The sequence below is a fragment of the Moschus berezovskii genome, chromosome 4 (assembly GCF_049115385.1).
Source record: "Moschus berezovskii isolate FMDL1 chromosome 4, NW_MosBer_1.0, whole genome shotgun sequence".
Classification (NCBI taxonomy): Eukaryota; Metazoa; Chordata; class Mammalia; order Artiodactyla; family Moschidae; genus Moschus; species Moschus berezovskii.
The window spans coordinates 19324333-19345721 of record NC_142463.1 but is presented as its reverse complement, the minus strand read 5'-3'; the positions used below and the strand labels follow the sequence as shown (position 1 = coordinate 19345721).

At 50.6% G+C, this 21389-nt stretch overlaps 1 protein-coding gene across 1 annotated transcript; it reads left to right on the top strand.

Annotated features, from left to right (window-relative positions):
• Positions 1-3250: 3250 nt before the first annotated feature.
• Positions 3251-19795, top strand: TMEM53 (transmembrane protein 53). The gene is made up of 3 exons (XM_055403482.2): positions 3251-3431; positions 14413-14534; positions 19088-19795. Exons 1-3 carry the CDS (start codon positions 3272-3274, stop codon positions 19787-19789), a joined length of 984 nt encoding a protein of 327 aa, XP_055259457.1. The 5' UTR covers positions 3251-3271; the 3' UTR covers positions 19790-19795.
• The last annotated feature ends 1594 nt before the right edge of the window (positions 19796-21389 follow it).

Genomic DNA, 21389 nt, shown 5'->3' with positions numbered 1-21389 from the left:
TAATTTATAGTCAACTGATCATGGCATGCAGCATGCAGTAAAAGTCAGTTTCACCAGCTTGATCATAAGAACCAGAGAATACCCGGAATGCCAGAGAAAAATATACGTGTGCCATCACGCTTATTGGAATCTCTCTGTAAGTGGCAGCCAATTAAAATGGTCATTATTTTACCTTGGAGAGAAAATGGTCTGAAAAAATCAAAGCACATGAAATTAAAATCTGGATTAGGAGCCCCCATCCAAATTGGTTTGTCTGTGGCCTTCTAACCTTGGCAAGGTCTTCTGCAAGGACGACAAACCTACTTTGTCTTCAGACCAGAGTGGTCTCTTTGTTTTTAATTTCCTCTCCATCTTCAGAGGTGATTAATAAATCTAGACTCATCCATAAATCATTTCTATAGCAGCCAAATGGTTCTTCTTCATGCCGGGAAACGAAAATCATAGAACCTCAAAACCTCCAGCTCTTGTACTAAGCCAAAGGTCCTTAACAACGAGAGAGAAGAGGTATTAAAAATCAGAAGGTCACTAGGTCTTGTTTCTAAATAAAATTTCTCAGAGGGCTTTTTTTGTCCTCCTAAATCAAAAGACATATTTCAAAAAGCAAGAAGCCTCCAGGACATGGGCTGCCAGCTGGCTCCCTGTCCTCACATGGCCTGGGAGACAAGGCAGTCGCACTCTCCTGTTCCTGCTGGTTCTACCTGCAGAATGGATAGAGGCCTCTCCCAGTCCTATTCCTCACTCTCAGCTCTCATTCAGGGAGAGAGGGAGAGATGGAGGGAGAAGACAGACATAGAGGGAGAGAGAGAAACATTCTCCTTCCAAACTTCACGCCCAGGGTGAAACGCACTACAATTTGTCACTTTCTCCTCATAGACGTTCTTCCTTCTGCTCCCTACTCATACCCTCTTCACACACCTCTTCTGCTACCCACCAGCTCCGAACAGACTCCATATGCCCCCATCTCTTCCCCACAGTCAGCTGCCATTCCCTCCATCCTCTTTCCACAGACTGTTTTCCCTATCGCTTTCCTGCAAAACCCTCTGCCTTCACCAGCTGCCCAGACTTACCCTCATTCTCTACCCACAGACCCCCTTTTCCTCGTCCCAGACTCAATTCTGCCTCTGGCTCCACTCTGCAGGCCTGCCCTCAGGCTCTCCCCTCAAAATGTAAATTATCTAAGTCAACCAGAGTCTCCTGCCCAAGTTCTGCTCTATGCTTCATCCTCCTGGACCTGATTTCTTGCCTTCCCTTCCCTTCCAACCTTCTTACTCTGCCCTCAAAAACTTTTGTTTCTGATCAGCAAAGTCTCCCCCGCCCTTAGCCCCTTAGTGGCTCCACACTTGCTTTGCCTACCTCCAACTGACCCCGAAAGCTGGGTCTTCCTCAGGGCACAATTTCTGCATAGCTAACCCTGGAGAAGGCCACTTACACTCTTACATCCCAGGGATCTCAGGGCTGGGAAAGGGGCTAGGGTCTCCCTACCAAAGCCCACCTCAGTTCCTACTCCACCTGTTCTTTGTGAAAACACTTGCTACTTTAGCCTCATGTCACTCAGCTGTATTGACCTTTGCCTCTCCTCCTGCTGTCATCTACAGACTATAGAACAACCTGCTATATTCATCAAGGACCTTGGTACCTGGCTCACAAACATCCTCTTCCCTTTCCCCCCATCAAGTTCTGCCATCACCTGGGGGGATTTCAATGGCCATATCAACATCCTGGCTGTCTTCTGTACTCCATTTTGGCACCCCACTACCGAGGCCACACCCCGGACCTTGTCATCACCTGAAACTACTCAAACTTCATTACCCCACTTTGTGATCATAATTCTCTCATTCAACTGTTTCCAAGATCTGGGTTCTCTGACTTCACTGGGACCTCCAACTCATAACACTTTCACACTCTCCTATGCAGTTTAGGGTCTGTGGTCTACCATCTCAATTTGCCAGGATCCTCAACTTCCTCATCCTTTGTCCTTCCATTTCATCCACCTGATAAAATTCAAACTGAGATCAACTCACCTTTCTGCACCCACCAGTAGATGGCTGAATATTGTTGGGGGAAAAATACATAGCACACAACCACGCAGACTGCAGCTGCAATAAATTAATGGTCTCCAACCTCAACAGGACTGATGCTGAAGCTGAAACTCCAATACTTTGGCCACTTCATGCGAAGAGGTGACTCATTGGAAAAGACCCTGATGCTGGGAGGGATTGGGGACAGGAGGAGAAGGGGACGACAGAGGATGAGATGGCTGGATGGCATCACCGACTTGATGGACGTAAGTCTGGGTAAACTCCGGGAGTTGGTGATGGACAGGGAAGCCTGGCGTGCTGCGATTCATGGGGTCGCAAAGAGTCGGACACGACTGAGGGACTGAACTGAACTGAACTGAAAATCCTTAGGGTCTACTCTTCTTGTAGTATTTACCAGTCCCATAGTATTAGAGCTGGTTCATGCACGGTTTCTCTCCCTCTCCTTTTACGAATTATGGAAGTGAAGCGAAGTGAAAGTCTCTCAGTCGTGTCCGACTCTTTGCGACCCCATGGACTGTATAGGGAATACTCCAGGCCAGAATATTGGAGTGGGTAGCCTTTCCCTTCTCCAGGAGACTTACGGAAGTCAGGGTCAAAAACAGTCCTAACTAGAGTCCGCTTATGTACCAGACGGTAAGTATTTTTTTAAGTGTGTGGATAAATTTAAGAAAACTTTACTCCCTAACCCCTTATGTCGCGCACGAACAGGGCACTCTCTAAAGTCTTCTCCAGAAAATAGCACCTCCTTTGCATCCTGCCCATCCCACCATTCAAAATAAGCCTCGACCAACTGGGTGGACCACGGGCTGGCATGCACCCCTGTGGCCGTTTTGTATGGTTTTCTACCTCCAGCCCTCGGAGCTGCGGTTGGTAGAGGTCGGTGGAAGGAGCTAGATGATGCAAGTCAAAGAGCACTGTTGTCCGTCGGTAGGATAAGACGCAATTAAGAAAGGAAACCCTCCTGATCCCCAGAAAACGCAACTCTCTCACAGACCCCCTTACCTACACGGGAGGGTGGGGACTCTTCCTGACTGGCGCCTTAGCTGGCCAATACCTAATCCAGACCGAGCGAGTTAGCCAATGGCGAGGGCCAGAGATAGAGCAGGGCGGGGCATGGTTGCTAGGGCCTAGCAAGCCGGGTGCGGCGAGAGGCTCCGAGAGACACTTGGTGGTTGCTAGGAAGAGAGGTCACAGAGCGCGGCTCAGGGATTGGGTAGCGTCGAGGGAGGTGGATGGTGAGTGGGCGGTGCCCAGGAGAGGCTTGGGTGAGGTGCAGGCGCGCGAGCGGGAGTTCCGGCCAGAGGCCCAAGCTGAGGGCCGGCTCCTTCACCATGGCTTCAGCCCAGCTGGACTACACCATCGAGATCCCGGATCAGCCCTGCCGGAGTCAGGGTATGGAACGAGGGTTGGGTCCAGTCGTGGGTAGGTGACCTAAGGAGTCCGTGGGTTGCAAGCGCAGCTGTGGCCCCGCCCCTCTTGCGGCCCCGCCCTCCCGCGGCCCACCTCCTCATAGGGTCCGGCAGGTCCTTAGACTTGGTCGGGTCCAGAGAGCCCCGCCCCTCAGCCAGCCCCGCCCCCAGGACGCTTTCCCTGTCCGAGCCCCGCCCCTCCCCGGAGTCCACACGCCCCCTGCCCGCCCCCACCCCACACCAGGTTGGGGCCCTTTTTTCTGTCTGTTTAGTTCTCAGGTCCAAGCTTTCCCTTCTTTCCCAGAAAGCGTCTTTCTTTTCCCTTCTTTCCCAGAAAGCTGCCGAGGACAGGGGACATCCTGATTCCTTTGTTTGGAGTAGGGTTTTCCACTGCTATCCTTTCTTGACGGTTGTGCTTAGGGGGTTCCACTCGTTATAATCCACCCACTATTTTCCTCAGGGTACATGGAGAAGCCCAGGACACAGAACCTTCACCCTTCCCTCCTCTGCACTCTCCTTGGCAGTATAGTTAGCAGAGCCGTCTCTGCTGTGAGTTAGAAGTTGGTTCCTCCCTTCAGTAGCAGCGTGACCTTTGGTAGGCTTCTAGCTCTTCGGTTTCCTCATCTGCACAGTTGGGGTACCAACAGTAACCTCCCTCCGACGGTGGTTAATTGCACGACCGAGACTGTTTGTGTAAAGGACCCAGCATAATGCTTGGCACTGAGTGAGTTTAGTGATTAGCTTTGCTTTCCTCTCTACAGTCATATTAGAGAAAGGAGTGTGGCAGGGCCACAGAATTAGTAGCCTGTAGAGCAGGTCTGGATCCCAGGCAGTGTGAGTCAGATTGGGGTTCCAGAGAATGGAAAGTTTGGCCCAGAATGGGAGTGAATTGTGGTAGAGGAGCCTTGTCATACAACCCAGCTCAAGCTGCAGGTCTTGCTTGGCTTAATCCACGTCACCTTCACAACTCCAGTCTCACCACCAGCCGCACCTCACCTCTTCTGCCACCCCAGCCATCTTCCCAATGCAAAGCTTTGGTCTTATCACTATTCTAGCTGGAAGCCTACAGTGACTTTTTTGCCCTCAGGATAAACCAAGTCCTGATTCCTCAGCATGGCGTTCAAAGTCCTTCATCATTTAGCAGCCCCTGCTTACCTCTTGTTCACTGTGTCCATTCGCTGTTCACTCTGAGTTTTGTGTCTCGGCCTCCCCAAGCTGCTTGTGATTCTGCTCACCCTTCCTGCTTCTCTCTGCTCCTGCTGTTTCTTCTGTCTGGAATGCCTTTTCCTCTCTGCTGCCCCCACTCCACCTGCTCCCATGTCTGGTTCATCTTTTAACGCTTCTCTGAGATGTTACTTCCTTCAAGAGAGCCTTCCCAGACCCCTTGCATAGCAGCTTGTGTTCCTTGGATGGAGTCTAAGAGGGGAGTGCAACCCCTAGGCTCTTGACAGAGCAGGTAGCCCCAGACCAGTTGTATTTCACTAGAGCTGGATCTGTTAGCCAAGGGCAAAAATGCTTTTGAAAAGTCTTGGCATCAGCGGGAGATGAAGTCAATTAATATTATTACCCTTGGGGACTTCCCTGGCTGTCCAGTGGCTAAGACTGCAGGCTCCCAATGCAGGGGGCAGGGTTTGATCCCTGGTCAGGGAATTAGATCCCGGATGCCACAACTAAAGACCTGGCACATGCTGCAACTAAGACCTGGCACAGCCAAATAAATAAAATATTTTTTAAAAAAGCTATTTAAAATAATTTTCGAAAGGATGAATGCCCTTGGAGCACCTTTAGTTGCAAAGGCCTGGAGCTGTCTTCTGCGTGGCCAGGAGGGCAGAAGTTTGTTCCTCAGGCCCAGTGGGCAGCCTTTGCGTTTCAGTTCTACCTCCTGCTCTTCTTTGGTTTTGGCAAGTTATTGAACCTCTCTGAGCCCCCGATTCCCCGACTGTAGAATGGAAGTGATGAGAGTGCCTACCTCACGGCATTGTGAGGGTTAACGAGGTAGTGACTGACATGGAGCAGGTGTGTGCGCTCCTGTGTGCGCTGCCTGACTGTGCTCTGCCAGTATATTTCTTCCCCTTGTGGCTCGCCCCCTGCTTCAAGGGGCCGGGTCCTAGAACTGGAAGAAATCTCAGGGGGCCATTTTGTCCTGCATCCTTCTCCTGTCATGAGCGCTTGCTATTAGCACCATACCCTTCCCTGACAGGATACTTCCTCCCAAATATCCTGGCCTGTTGGAGGCAACTGGATTGTTAGAAAGCTTCCCTTTCTTGAGCCACAATAGGCCTTCCTGTCACTTCTGCTTTCAGGTCAGCTTTGGCTGTGTCCTATCCGTGGGCTAGTTGCTGGTCTCCTCAGAAGTGACTCACACACAGACTCCCTGCAAGGACCTGCGGTTCAGGGAGCACTGAGGATTTAGAAGTAGGTGGTTTCACAATGGTGTGGTAACTGCAGGGCCAGGAGGTCGTGGTGGGTACAACACAGAGCGAGGTAGTCTCTCTTCCTCTCTTTTCAAGATAACAGCTTCATCTCTTCTCCAAGAGAAATGCCCCCAGGGCCTTCAGCTGTTCCTCCACTGGTGTGGTTCTAATAACCCTCTCCTTATGATTGCCTCTGCACTGGCTTTGGTTCCTCATGCCTTTCCCTCTCCAAGTGTGTACCCCAGAGCCAAACTTGAGTCTGTGGGACTCCTTAGAAGGAAGTGACAGCGCTGCGACCCCCGCCCCCGCCACTTCTCTTTGCTTTCTGTCTGTAGAGAGCTCCCCTCCAGGCTGACGTGGCTTCACAGAGCAACAGTCTTTGGGGGTCCAGAGATTGTCTCTCTTTTGTACTTACTGTTTAAAGGTGGAGAAGTGTAGGACGGTCATACTTGGTTTCTGGAATTGTGTTTCTTCCATAACTGAGCTTTAGAGCCACAGAGCCTGGCACTGCTATGAGCTGATAGAGAGGCGAGCAGCTGCTGCTGGCACACAGTTAGCGGGAAGGCAGCTACAGATCTGGGGCCCTTCATTGCTCAGGGTCCTTCTGCTGGAATTTCCACAAGACAGTTATTTGTGGCTGACTGAGCCTAACAAGGATTGTCTGCCTGGTCCCTTGACCTGGCATTCCCCTCTCCCCACCCACTCTTCTTTGACCAGTGGTCCCCTCACCCTCCTAATGAGAGTTGGGTATTCTTCTCTCATTTCCTTGGGGAAGGTTCTGTCCTCAGAGCCCCCAGCATAGGGATCCCTGTCATGTTGTTTGCAGGGTTTTGCTCACTGTTGCCAGAGCCTGGCATGGAAGATTTGCCCGATGAGCTGAACGGAGACATTTGGCAGCACTCTGGCCCCACCCGAGGTGCTCTGCCATCCAGGCCAGGGTTGCACTGCCCCTCCTCCCAGCCAGAAACTGGTCAGCCAAGTCCTGCCCCAGGGCCCCTCTGCAGCTTGCGCAGGCACTTCTTAAAGGCATCCTGTTGCTCTCAGGTTCCGTAAACATTTTTGCAAATAATTGATTTACAAAATTAATGGGGCTGGGACAAGGGGCTCACTCTTGGCCTTCTGGGGCGTCACAGAGAAAGCAAGCGATAAGTTTGCTGTGAGCCCAGGCTTCATTGTCAGTCTACCCTTGAGCTGAGCGCTGGCTGGGGTCGAAGAAATGAAGACCTTGTCTTGACCCGCAGGAAGTTTCTCCCAGTGCCAGGGAAACAGTATGGGGTGGACCATAGTTTGGACCACCATGGTGGGCTGCAGGGGTCAGCTGGCTTCCTGGAGAAGAGTGGCCCAAGCTGGACCTGGAGCTGTAGATAGGGAGCAGCAGAAAGTGCAGAGCTGGGGCACTGGGGGACTGAGGGGGGCCCAAAGGAGTGGGACCTTGGCAGGAGGCTGAGGTGTGCTTTCAGGAGCAGGGGTGAGAGAAAACCTCAAGAGCTGTCACACCAAAGAGGCCTCACAGGCCCTTTTGCTGAGTTGAACTAGACTCTCTTATTGTCTGTGTGAACCCCAGGGGTGCTTTTTTTTTTCTAAACAGAGGAGTTTCGTTCATTTTTTGAATCATGACCTCTTTTCTTTCGTTCATTAATAGAAACCCTTCCTAATTTGTCTGCTTTATGCCAAGTATCATGCTAGGCCCTGGATCTGAGCTCCAGACCTGAAGGACCCTTTGCCTGAGGTCTCTGCAGTTTCTGTTGGGCTTACACTGTTGACCATGCCCTGCTCACACGCCCGCTTCACCAAGAACCCCTCATATGAATTTTTTACTCTTTACGACCACCTTGTGAAGTCTGGAGTACTCTTATCCTATCTTACAGATGAGGGATAGGAGCTCAGGGGAGGTAAAGTGTCTTGCCCCAGGTCATCCCAGGTTCCAACTCAGGACCCTCACTCCAAAGCCTGTGTATGCATATTTCAGTTGCCATCAGGAAGTGCTGCCTGAATACAGTTCCATTTCTCGGAAACAGTTAAGGACATGAACGAAGAAAGAGATGTCCATTAAAGTACTTTTATAACAGCAAAAGATTAGAAACAACATCGTGTCCAATAATGGGAGCTTGGTCACCATAAATTACGAAATATATATAGCTGCTCTGCAGCCACTAAAAAGAATGGTGTAGAAATATATAAACCGACAGGGAGAGATGTTCACAATATATTGCTAAATGGAAGAAAGCAGATTACAAAGCAGTATGATTCCAATGTATAAGATATTCATTTTCTACTTTTTCTACAGTGAGCATGCATTCCTCAGTGAAGTAATAACTTCAATTCATTGAACTCTTTCTTTGTGCTAGGGTAAAAATGCTAAGCCCTCAGTAGTCATTTTCTTGTTTAGTCCTATGTACTGTTATCCTCATTTCACAGTTAAGAAAATTAAAGCTTAGAGAACTAGCTCAAGGTCTGTTTCATGGTTATTAGTGGCAGAGACAGAGATTTGAACCCAGATAGGGTTTTATGTGGTAGGTACTCCTAGATACCATGCTTCTCTTCTGTACTATTATTCCAAAAGGTTAAAAAAAGGTAAATTTAAAATGAAGTAATTTGGATTAAATATAGGAACTCTAAGACTCTAGAAAGTATTTATTGGGAGTAAAGGAAATTGAGGATCCTTTGATTCTTTGCATTTTAAGAAGAAAACATAGTTCTTTGTGTTCTGAGTCCCGCTTGCTGATGAAAAGCACATATTGTTCCACAAATCCTTTTTCTTTGTCAGCCTTTTCCTTTGTCTTCCCCACATGCCCCTGGGATAGACACAATCTAATTGATGCTCTAGTTTTATGACTTGAGCTGTTGTACAATATAGTATATATCTGAGTGTCAGTGTCATTTGTTGAGAAAAGTCCAGAGGACAGAGAGCCCCTGAGATTAAATTGTTTTGTGGGGTATTTAAGAAGTTTCAGGCTTGAGAAGCCTTGCCAAGGAACTTCTGGGCATCCGTGATCTCTTTGACTTCTTAACCACTGTTGACTCTGCTGGATACCCCCCAACCTTTAAAAAAAAAAAAATTAACTCTCATTGCAAAAGTGATACCTGTGGATTTTTAGACTGTGAATTTAAAAAATGATGAAAAAGAAATTGCCTCTAATCCTAGGAATAATTGCTATTGATATCTGATGCTTTTTTTTCTATGCATAAGTATGTGTAGGTATCCATGTCATGTATGTACATGAGATTCTGTTGTACATACTCTTTGCAACTTGCTTTTTTGTTTATTGTGTTATTAATTTTTAAAATAAAAACAATATTGAGATATAATTCACGTCCTGTAAAATTCACCCTTTTAAAATGTGTGATTCATTGGTTTTTAGTATGTTCACAGGATTGTACACCCAGCAGCACTATTTAATTTCAGAACATTTTCATCATCTCCAAAAGAAACCCTGAACCATTAGCAGGCTCTCCCGATTTCCCCCTGCCTCCAGCTCCTGGCAGCCACTCATCTGCTTTCTGCCTTATGGCTCTGCCTATTCTGGACATTTCGTGTAAATCATATAAATGGAATCATATACCGTATGGTCTTTGTGCCTGGCTTCTTTCACTTAACATATGTTTTCAAGGTTCATCCATGTTGTAGCTGCTTCATTCCTTTTTATCACCAAGTAGTTTTCCACTGAATGGATATACCACATTTTATCCAACCATTTACAGGTGATAGGTATGTGGATTGTATCTACTTTTTGGCTGTCATGAACATTGCTGCAATGAGCATTCGTGTACAGGTTTTTGTATGGACATATGTTTTCGGTTCTCTTGGGTATTATACCTAGGAGTGGAAGTACTGGTTCATATGGAAACTCCATGCCTAATGTTTTTGGGGAACTGCCAAACTGCTTTCTAAAGTGGATGTACCTTTTTGCACACTCACCAGCAGTATATGAGGGTTCTGAATTCTCCTTATTCTCAACACTTGGTGTTATCTGGCTTTTTGATTATGGCCATCCTAGTGGCTCTAATATACTGTCTCATTGTGGTTTTAATTTTCATTTCCCTGAAGACTGTGATGTTGGACATATTTTCATGTTCTTATTGGCCATTTATACATCTTCTTTGGAGAAATGTCTCTTAAAATCTTTTGCCCATTTTAAAGTTGAGTTATTTGTCTTTTCATTGTTGAATTGTGAGTGTTCTTATATATCCTGGATACAAACCCTTATCAGATACATGATTTGCAAATATTTTCTCCCATTCTGTCAGTTTCCTCAACTTTTTGATGGTATCCTTTGGTGTGCAAAAGTTTTCAGTGCTGGTGAGGTCCTGGTTTGTCTGTTTTTTTCTTTTATTCCTTTTACTTTTGGTTATGTCTAAGAAATCATTCCTTAATCCAAGGTCACAAAGCTTTACTTTTACATTTTCTGCTAAGAGTCTTATAGTTTTAGCTCTTACATTTATGTCTATGATTTGCTTAAGATATTCCTGAATATTTCTGTCATAGATTAAGCATTTTTCTTTCATATAAGTGGAATCAATAAGTCAAAGATTGCATGTTTTTGAAGCTTTTGCTACACATACCAGAATTGTGATTCTTTTCTTCCTATCGTTTCCCTCCCCCTTCCTACTTGTCTCCCACTGCCCTGGTTCAGGCCTTTGCTATCTATTGTTTTGCGTGTTACAGTCATCTCTGACTTATTCCTAACAGGACCTTTCAGCGCAGTGGATAAGCACAGTGGCATGGTGGTGGTGGTGCTGTGATGGTATAGACGAGGAGCATCTAGCCCTGTCCAGTGATTTAGGGGAATGGTGAGAAGGGGTTGGAGAGGGCATCAAGGGGAACTTCTCGGATGTCAGCAGTGAGCTGACTCAGCAGAGGGGCATGGACAGTAGCAAAGCATAAACATGGATTATCAGCATCTGGGCTGGGAGTGAGGAGCGTGTGTGCAGTCCAGGAGGCAGGCGGCAACGTGGTGTGGTGGTTCAGAGGTGCATGCTGGCTCTGCCACTTCCTGGCTCTGTGTTTTTGGGGAGAGAGACTTCTTCTCTTCTGTGTTTTAGTTTTCTCATCTGTAAAATGGGGATAGCAATAATAGTTAACTCCTAGGATGGTGGAGGGGCCAAATGAGGCAGCATGTGTTGAGGTTCTGACTTTGGTGGCCAGTCCGTGAGGAGCAGGTGGAAAAGGTCGGTGCTGGATCTGTTGATGTACAGAGAAAACCAAATGTACAGGTTTGGAGTTAAGTGGAAAGAGGCTTGGTTAAGACTGGGGGCTTTGTTTTTTTTTTTTTCACCCAGGGGGCCAGCCGGGATAATGGTGATGACCACCTGGGTTTGGAATCTAGTTTTACTGCTTATTAGTTGTGTAACCCTGACCAATTTATTATCTCTGTGGCTTAGTTTTTCATCAGTAAAATGAGAATAATAACAGTACTTTGTTCATAGGATTGTTGTGAAGATTAAACGAGTTGATATATAAAGTGCTTAGGGACTTCCCTGGTGGTCCAGTGGTTAAGACTCTGTGCTCCCAATGCAGGGGGCCAGGACTTGATCCCTGGTCAGGGAACTAGATCCCACATGCTGCAACTAAGACCCAGTACAGCCAAATAAATATATATATATATTTTAAAGTGCTTAGAATAGTGTCTGACACAATTCTCTTTTTGCTGTTATTGTTTTTCTTGGTGATGGGGAAGGGGGGAGATGGGGCAGAAGGAGATGCAAAATTCAGAGAAGTTTGTGATGGTTTAGGACTGAGGTGGGAGAAGGCAATGGCAACCCACTCCAGTACTTTTGCCTGGAAAATCCCATGGACAGAGGAGCCTGGTAGGCTGCCATCAGTGGGGTCGCTAAGGGTTGGACACGACTGAGCGACTTCACTTTCACTTTCACACATTGGAGAAGGAAATGGCAACCCACTCCAGTGTTCTTGCCTGGAGAATCCCAGGGACGGGGGAGCCTGGTGGGCTTCTGTCTATGGGGTCACACAGAGCCGGACACGACTGAAGTGACTTAGCAGCAGCAGCATGCCCTCTTTCCACCTGGCATGCTCCTATGGTCCTTCAAGACCAGCACAGCAAACATGTCACCATCACTCTCTCAGCCGTGGTCTCAGAGCACCTTGGACTTTTCTGGATGATAGCACTTCATGTCTAGAATCTGAATGGATAGCGTGGCTCCAGTGGGAGGAGGTCATGACAAAGCTCCAAGTTAGGAAGGGCATGGAGAAGGGGGTCCTGGGAGGAGACTATGTTGGGGGAACGGGAGATGCCTGTGGGTAGTAGGGGCACCTTGTGGTGGCACCAGGCGGCCTTGAGTGCCTGGCTGGAGCGGGGGTACCAATTCCCTCCTTTTAGGAACCTTATGAAAAGCTTGGGCTCCGGGAAGAGGCAGTGTGTCCAGGGTGTCCATATTCTGAGTTTCTTCATGAGAGGCATGTCTAGTGAAGTCATTCCTACCTGAGTTGGTGAATCCAAGGGTGCCAGGAAAATCTGAGGTGGAACCAAGTGGAGTTGTAGAGCCCAGCCGTGGTTGGGGTGGGCAGGTCAGAGAGCCAGCAGAAGTGTCTAAACCTTCCCTGTCTGAGAATGAGCCACCCCTGCCGGTCAGGGCAGTCACCAGGGGATGTGACCTCCCTCAGCCTCCTTCTCTCTATTTGAGATGAACCCCCTAACCCTTTGCTCATGTTTTGGTGGTGGTACCTGGAGGGGAGTGCCATCGGGAGGTGCTGGGGGAGGGGAGTCGATACTCAGTTGCATGGAAGTTAGGGAGCCTCCCTGGGGCAGGTCTCAGAAATCCAGTGGCTGGACCTCAGATGGCCAAAGGGATCCAAATGGTAGCTGTCGATCACCACCCGTGAGGTGGCTGCAGCCCGAGCCTTATGGGTAGCCATTGCCAGCAAGGTCTGGCCTCTCCACAAGAAAGGCTAGTGCAGGCGATCCACTGCCCTGGCCAAGGACCAGGCCAAGAAAGTTGGTGACAGTATTTTAAGTGGCCTGACTTAGAGCTATGGAACCATCCCTCTTATTGGAGGCCAAGGTCAGTGTCAGGGGAGCCTGGGAGGGCTGGCAGGGGTCAGCATGGGACTGAGGCGCTGGCAGCTCCTGCTCCAGGCTGAATTGTAGCCCAGCCCTGGATCCCCGTGAGGACGGGCAGTTAATCTCCAAAGGCCAGAGTCACCACTGCCGGAGAGCAGAAACACTGAACTTTTCAATCACATTAATTTCCACAGGAAATTGTTGTCTTCCTTTTGTCCAAAGGTTAGTGATTTATATTTACCATCCTCTTAACTAGCCTTGAAATTTACTGTTGCCAGGTCACCACCAGCATCCATAAATCTCCGGGTGGCAACTGAGCATAGCCAAGTGGCTTGATCCTTTGAAGAGTAAACCCTGGCCCTTTCAGGAGGGCAGATAACTGCCAACAGACAGTCCCTGCACAGAAGTCACCCCGAGGGGTGTGAGTACTTCCTTGGTGGGGAAAATGAGAGGAGGCCTGACTGATATGGTTGCGGGGAGGCCTCCAGAAGCAGCCATGGAGGAGGCAGCTGGCTTGTGCCTCAGCACATCAGGGAAGGAGATGTACTTCCGGTGGTGGACGGGGCTGGTGGCCCAGAACACCTCAAGTAGGTTAGTTAGGATGGGGAGTCGGGTCCAGGTTCCCAGCTCTACACTTCCTGTGTGACCTTAGGCAAGTAACTTAACCACTCTGTGACCCAGTTTCCTCATCTGTAATAATATTCCCTGTAGTGTGCTGTGAGGATTCAATCTCGTAAATACTGGCTGTTACTCTTCTCTGTCAGGACAGGGTTTGGTTTGGTAGGGGCCCCCAGAGTCAGTCTGCTTCACTTCCCCACCTCTACTGCCCTATCGGTGTCTCTTTAAAACCCTCTTCTTCCATCTGTCTGTGGAATTAGAACAGGGGCTGGCCAACTTTTTTCTCTAAAGGGCTGTACCTTAGACCTTAGACTTTGTGAACTGTGTGGTCTCTGTTGCAGCTACTCAACTCTGCTGTTTTAGCTTGAAAGCAGCCATAGACATTATGTGAATGAATGAGCTGGGCTGTGTTCCAATAAAACTTTATTTGTGGACGTTTACATTTCATGATTTTCACACCACAAAATCTTTTGATTTTTTTTTTCTAAAACCATTTTAGAATGTAAAAAGCACTTTTATCTTTAGTTCAAAGGTCATATGAAAACAGATCATGGGTTGAATTCAGCCCATGGCTTGTATTAATATCTATAGTTTGTTGATCCCAGGATTAGAAGGTGAAATTGCATGGAGGAAGTGTTTTTTCATTTTTCTCACCTGGGCTGTGTCTCTGAAAGAAAAGAAAGGGGCTCTCAGGTGGCTTTTTCCAGTTACCTTGCAGTGCCACCTGAGAAACTTGAAAGCAGTTGAAGTGAAGGACAGAGAAAGGAGCCTCCCGGGCACCTGAGGCACAGGGGCTGGAAGGATGCCTAGGCTTGGCCCCTGGCACTTCCCTGCCACCAGCTCTGGATGGGCCAGTCAATCCATCCCACACCCTAACTGCATGGCTGACAGTCCTACCCTGCTTGTGTTTCAGAGAACAGCCCGGACCAAGGTGGGAAGGAGGCTGGAACTCGACTGCCTTTGGTGATTCTCTTGGGCTGGGGAGGCTGCGCTGACAAGAACCTGGCCAAGTACAGCGCCATCTATCACAAAAGGGTGAGTACTGCAGGCGTGTGGACTCCCAGTGCGCTGGGGCCCCTCTGGGGGTGCTCTCTCAGCCTTGACTGCCCTCATCTCCAGGTGGCCATGGAGGCTGACCACCAGTCAGGGGCCAGGCAGGACAGGGAATGGCACCAGGACTGGCCTGTTAGGAAGATGCTGGGCCCATGGGGACTTGGGCAGGATTATCACCCTTTGCAGCCAACTCTGTGGCCTGTCCCCTCCAGCCCCCTGACCTCCCCCTTCCTTCCTCCCCAAACCCCACAGTGGCAGACCATCCCCACTGTGCTCCTGGCTGAGGCATCAGCCCAGACCTCAAGTCTTTCTGGGTTGGTACTGCCTTTCTGGGCAGCAGAAGCCTGGGCCGGGTATGCTGGGCATAGTGTGGACTCCAGGGGCCTCCTCCTTGTCTCACCAGGAGAGTTTCTGTCTTAGGGTTGAGCATGGCACCTTCATGTTTCTGGGGTAGAAGGGTCTTCTGGAGAAGAATCAGGCCTGAAGTTTCCTTGGCTTCATGTCAGGCCTCACGAGAGTTGGATATAGAGGTTGTGGTGATTGGAGTGAGCCTTGGGAGGGCCTCTTATACCTGAGTACCCCTTTCACAGCTTTGGCCACTGGCCTGGCCCTGCCCACCTCACCCAGGCCTCCCAAGGGAGGGAGGCAGTACAGACCACTCCCCTTCCCACGCCCCCCTACCCCCGAGCTGGAAGCCCTGCTCGGAGGAGGAGTGGCAGTCACCTGGGAGAAGGGCCAGCTAGGGCCTTCTCTGCTCAGCCTCCCTCCACTGACCCAGGTCTGCTCTGTGCCCAGGTGTGTGGTGGCCCTGGAGTAGGAGGGGAGTTGGAGGCCTCCCCTCAACCAGCAAGCCTGGTGCCCTGGCATCGCCTTACTCCTTAAGTAGTTTCAGCTGCTTCTGAATTCCACTCCCTGGGCGAGGCTACTTTGTCCGGCTTCTCCGTTAGATTAAGATCCTTGAAGGCAGGTGGAGGCCAAGAAATAGGTGAGCATGGCCAGAACGGAGGGCAAAAGGAAGGGCAAGTGTGAAGAGAAGAGGCTGGGAGGGTCCTCAGGGGATTTAGGCTGGGGTGTGATGTTAGACTTGTGCTTCTTAGAGTCCTTCCCTGCCAAGTGGAGAAAGGATTGGGGAAGCCAGGTTGGGAGTCTGCGAAGTGAGATTGTTGCAGTGGCCAGAACCTTGAGGCTGGTGGTGCCGCTGGAGGGAAGCTGATGGATCAGGGGGCTTGTTAGGAGGCAGAGTGATCGGTGGATGAGAGACTGGGTGTGGGTACGGGCAGAGACAGGGGTCCAGGGTAATGCCAGGTTTCTGGCTGCAGCCGATCCCTGGTAGAGGTGGCTGTGTCCTTTGAAACAGGGAGCACTAGAAGAGATGCCTTAGGCTCTGGGCTGGATGAGATTCCCCCAGGGAGTGTGTAGGGAGCAAAGAGAGGCGCAGGTCAGAACGCAAGCTCTGAGGAGCAGGAGATAAAGAGGATCCAACGTGGGAAGGAAGAGAGGCCACCGGAAGAGAAATAAACTCATGGGAGCATGATTGAATCCAGAGGAAGAGCGTATTGGGAAATAGGCTGGTGACGAGGGAGACAGGAAGGACATTCTTGGGGAGGAAGTGATGGAGTGGAGAGAAAAAATGATCCCAGGGAAGGCAGAGGGGTTGAGGGGGCAGGAATGCTTGTTGGGGGTCACCTGGGAAAGGAAGAGGTGCTTTTACCTTCCGGTCAGGAGGATGAGATGAGGGTAGAGAAGAAATTTTTCCAACCCCAAACTCCTAATACTTCATTATTTAAAAGAAAATAAAAGCATTATATTCTCCCCCAGAGATGACCTCTATTTGGCATCAGTATGTGTCCTTTCAGCTTTTCTTCTGTGTGTGTCTTTTCTTTACCTAAATAAGGTTTCTTGAATATGCTATTTTTGTATCCTGCTTTTTTTTGGACCATAATTTCCACTGTCCCATGTTAATATATTTTAATCTTATCAAGTTTCCAATCCGTGGTCAGATTCTCTGATAGTCCTCAAAGTGTCCTTTACCACTGATTTTCCTGAACCACCAGCATCCAATCCAGGATCACCCATTGCATCTTTGTTTTGTTCCTTAAGCCTCTTTTGTCTAGAACAGTCCATTTTTTCCTGATACTGTTACTGAAGGAGCCAGAGAGTTGTTTGTTTGTTTTTTTTGGTCACACCATGTGGCATGCGAGATCTTAGTTCCCTGACCAGAGATCTACTGTGGAGTGTGGAGTCTTGACCATGGGACCACCAGTGGAGTCCTGGAGAGTTTTTCTAAGAGCTTGTGATTCCAAATGCTGCTGGAAGGAAAGTACAACGGGGACTGAAAGGCGTCATGGGACGGAGCCTTTCGGGAGGATGTGGGCAACCTTGGTAAGAGCAGTGCAGCTGTCAGAGTGGAGTCTGTGGGAGGGGACCAAGGAGAGAGAGGGTGACTGTCAAGGTTTGTCTAGGAAGGTGTAGAGAGGGTGGGACAGACTTAGCGGGAACATGGTGTAAAGGCAGAGGCTTTCTTTAGGTTTTCTTAATGAGATCGGTTTGTGCAGGAATCTGGAGCGAGGAAGAGACTGAGAATACAGGAGGTGAGGACGGACGGAGCAGGCTGGGACTGAGCGAGTGCGGAGATGGAGAGATGGATGGCTTCCAGGGAGAGACAGGAGACTGGGATCTGACAGGCGCAGGGGCCTCTGGGAGCATCTGACTAGAAGCAGCAGAGGTGGAAGCTTCAAAGTGAGGCCCAGGGAGGCTCCATGTGCACACTCTGCACAAGAGCGTTGGGCATTCATAAGGCCCGCTGTGTGTGTGCACCCACGGGCCACCTGGAGGTGGAGAGCACACACGCCCTCAGAGATGGCAAGTTCACAGGCATGGCTGAGTTCATGCCTACACCAACAGGTAGTTCTGCGTGGCAGTGCTTCTGGGGAGGAGTGTGTGTGTGCATTCCTGAAGGTGGGGTGTGTGCTTGTGGGTGTGCTTTGGCAGTTGTGTGCACTTCACAGGTGGTGCAGTGGGTACTGTAGTGCGAGGTGGGAGTCATGGGCATCTGCATCTAAGGGGTGTGAGATAGGCTGTGTTTAGTCCCGGGAGTCGCGTGTGTGTGGTGGTGGTGTGGAGAGTGTTTGTATTCATTGGCAGTGTGTGTGGGTTGAAGGTGGGTGGAAAGACATTTCACACCCCCCTGGGGAGTTGGAGCAGAGCACTTTGGGAAGTTTTCCAGAGCTGTGGGGCCAGGTAGCACGTGTGACCCCTCACTGCAGTCTTGGGAAGGGTGGTAAGGTCCGCTAGGGCCTTGGCGACAGCAGAGCCAGGAGGAGCCGGGGCTCACGTGATCGCAGTCAGCCAGAGGGGAGGAGGTCAGGGCGCTGTGGCAGGGTAACCTCAGCTGACTCTCTTTTTGGCTCTGGGTCATTCAGGTACTGTACCCATATAATTTTCTCCTTGTTATTACTCCTGCCACCACTAATGACTGCTCTGCTTAGCTGGAACTCTGTGCCAAGTGCTGTCTGGGGACACTGGAGAGACTTTTTTTTCCCTTCATTTAATTATACTGCACTCCCATGAGATGGATGTTGTTCCAGCTTACAGAAGGGAACACAGACTCAGAAAGATGAGTTAAATTGCTCTTCATCTATACTGTTTATAGATGCTGGTCCCAGGAACTGAGCCCAGAACTGTCTGACCCCAGGGCCTGCCTAACTCAGAGTCCCCTGACAAAGAGCCTTGTGTGTCTGGCACTCATTAATGGCAGAGGGTTAGGACTCAGGGTGGCTTTGGTCACATTCTCTGACTGGCCTAGAAGGGGATCTGTGTGAGGACCTTGAGGTGTACAGGCGTTGAGGGATACAGAAGCCGAGAGATGTTTTAGCTATTTTAGAATTTGAGGAGTAATGAGTTTACTGTACTTGGAATTTCAGGGAGAGCGAGGAGTGATCCCAGGCTTCAGAACCAGATAGGACCCCATGAGGAAGGTGGCAGTGGCCAGAGACGGAGGCCATGTAGGCCTAGCTCACGAGTGGCCTCTAGTGGTCAAGGCTGGGCCTGCAGGCTGTGTCTTCGGTGCTGGGTCTCCTGGGGGTTCCTGCTTGTCCCTGGGAGGCAGGGACCGTGCAGAGAAGAGTGGCTGCAGCAGGGTGTCACCAGACAGTGAGGCCTTAAGTGTGCCAGAGTTCATCAGATGAGGGTACAAGGTCGTGGGTGGGAGGGGGAAACATCAGACCAGAGTGAGAAGGCTTCCTTCTGGTCAGCCCAGAGGCCTCCAAAGCGAGCTCTGGGCTCTAGGCCCCAAGGGCTTGGCCAGCATGAAGCAATTATTCCACAAATGGGCCTGGAGTGGACCTTCCCCTCTGGGAGGCACCTGTGTCTAGGAGAGGTGAGCATGCACCTAGGCTGCAGCAGGGCCTGGAGGACTTCCAAGCTTGTGAGCCTGTGGAAGTGAGAGCTGCTGGACCCCTCTGACCTTAGCTGGTTCCCGCCTCTCCTCCCTGCCCCATCCCCGAGGACCAACCGGGCCTGTCTCCTCTCCCCAGGGCTGCATCGTGATCCGATACACAGCCCCCTGGCACATGGTCTTCTTCTCTGAGACCCTGGGCATCCCTTCACTTCGTGTGTTGGCCCAGAAGCTGCTTGAGCTGCTCTTTGATTACGAGGTTGAGAAGGAGCCCCTGCTCTTCCACGTCTTCAGCAACGCTGGCGTCATGCTGTACCGATATGTGCTGGAGCTCCTGCAGACGCACCGGCGCTTCTGTCACCTGCGTGTGGTGGGCACCATCTTTGACAGCGGTCCCGGTGACAGCAACCTGCTGGGGGCTCTGCGGGCGCTGGCAGTCGTCCTGGAGCACCGGCCTGCCGCGCTGCGCCTGCTGCTCCTGGTGGCCTTCGCCCTGGTGGCCTTCCTGTTCCACGTCCTGCTCGCACCACTCACCGCCCTCTTCCACACGCACTTCTATGACAGGCTGCTCGACGCAGCCTCCCGCTGGCCTGAGCTCTACCTCTACTCCAGGGCCGACGAGGTGGTCCTGGCCCGGGACGTGGAGCGCATGGTGGAGGCACGCCTGGCGCGCCAGGTCCTGGTGCGCTCCGTGGACTTCGTGTCATCTGCACACGTCAGCCACCTCCGCGACTACCCTACTTACTACACTACCCTCTGCGTCAACTTCATGCACAGCTGTGTCCACTGCTCAGGTCCTTGCCCTCCCCACCTCACCTCTGCTCCAGAAATAAATGCCTGACTCTTCCCCACAACCTACATCCATGGGTGGGGTCCTCTACTGGTACAGCTCCCCGCAGCTCTCGGGGTCTTTGTGGTCCTCCAGGTAGAGAATTCCCATGGGCCTCTGTCCTGGGGGACCGTGTCGGTCTGTTTATCCCAGGATGCTGGGGGCAGTAGTGCCTGTGCGGGTCTCCGCAGGAGCCTTGCAGCGCTTGTGTTTGCTAAGTGCAGTAGTCAGGCTGCCGATTCCTGTGGCATTTAGGCTGCGAACGGCTAATAAAGGTGGGGGTGGGGTGAGGCTGAGCCCCAACACTGATCTTTGATTCGTTGAATGGAAGGTGAGATTTGCAGGGAGGTGTCAGAAGGTAGGGGAAGGCTGGGGCAGGGGCTGTGATCTGTGCTCCCAGGACCTGGAAGGGTAGGCAAAGCGCCCCCCAAGCCTGGAGCACCATCCCCTAGGATCCCACTTGGCAGTTCACTCAGGCTTCTCATTGCCAGCGAGTCTGAGGTAGAAGCCATATGGGGAGCTGACAGATTGGGGGGGGGGTCTGTCCAGGATCTATTACACTTTGCCAGGAAGCCACTGGACCCAGGGAAGTTGCAAAATGTGTGTGCAGTGGGCAAATGGTATGGGAAGCAGGAAGACGGCAGCACCAGACGGGAGCTGGGACAAGCTGAGTCAGAAGTCCTGAAGACCAGAACCATTCACCTTCATCTCCTTGAGGGAGACCCACTTGGATCCTCTGTAGACAGGAGCAGTGCCTTCAGCCTTAGAATTCTGTATCTTCTATCATCCTATAAGTCACTGCTGCACAATACTGGCACATAGTAGGCATTCAATAAATATGTTGATTGATTGAGCTTACTGTGGTGATCCCATCCCAGGTGGCGCTGGTAGTAAAGAACCCACCTGCCAAAGCAGGAGACATGAGACGCAGGTTCCATCCCTGGGTCAGGAAGATCCCCTAGAGGAGGGCATGGCAACCCACTTTAGTATTCTTGCCTGGAGAATCCCATGGACTGCGGCGCCTGGCGGGCTACAGTCCATAGGGTCACAAAGAGTCAGACACGACTGAAGTGACTTAGCACACTGTGGTGATCAAGGGACTTGGGGGGCAGGGATGGGCTTTGAAAGTTTGACAGTCAGTGAAGGAATTGGCTGAAAGAGCTCTGGGTGGGAGCTGACCCCTGATAGTCTCAGGGCTGATGCACCTTCTGTCTCCAGAGCACAGCTCTCCATGCATGGCCTCAGCCCTCTGGGATGGCCCCTCAACTGCTGCAGCCCGTTCCTACTTTGTGTGGCTGCATTCCTAGCCATGGCCAACAGGTGGCAGTGCTGCCTGTGCCATTAGATCGAACTCAAGGATCCCACAGCAGGGCAGGTTTCATGCCCTCACACTGGGTTAATGTCTTCTATTAGAGAGCATTTGGCCCCCGGGGGTGAAAGTAACCAGCCATCAAGGACCTACTGAGTCCAAGGCAGGGAGAGGGGAAAGTAGAAATCTGATAGGAGCCAGCCTGATGGGAACTGGGCATCATCCACTTCTTCTAAACCCTCAACCATCACTGGAGCTGCTCTGCTTAGGCCACATACATTTTCCTAGAGTCTTGGGCCCCAG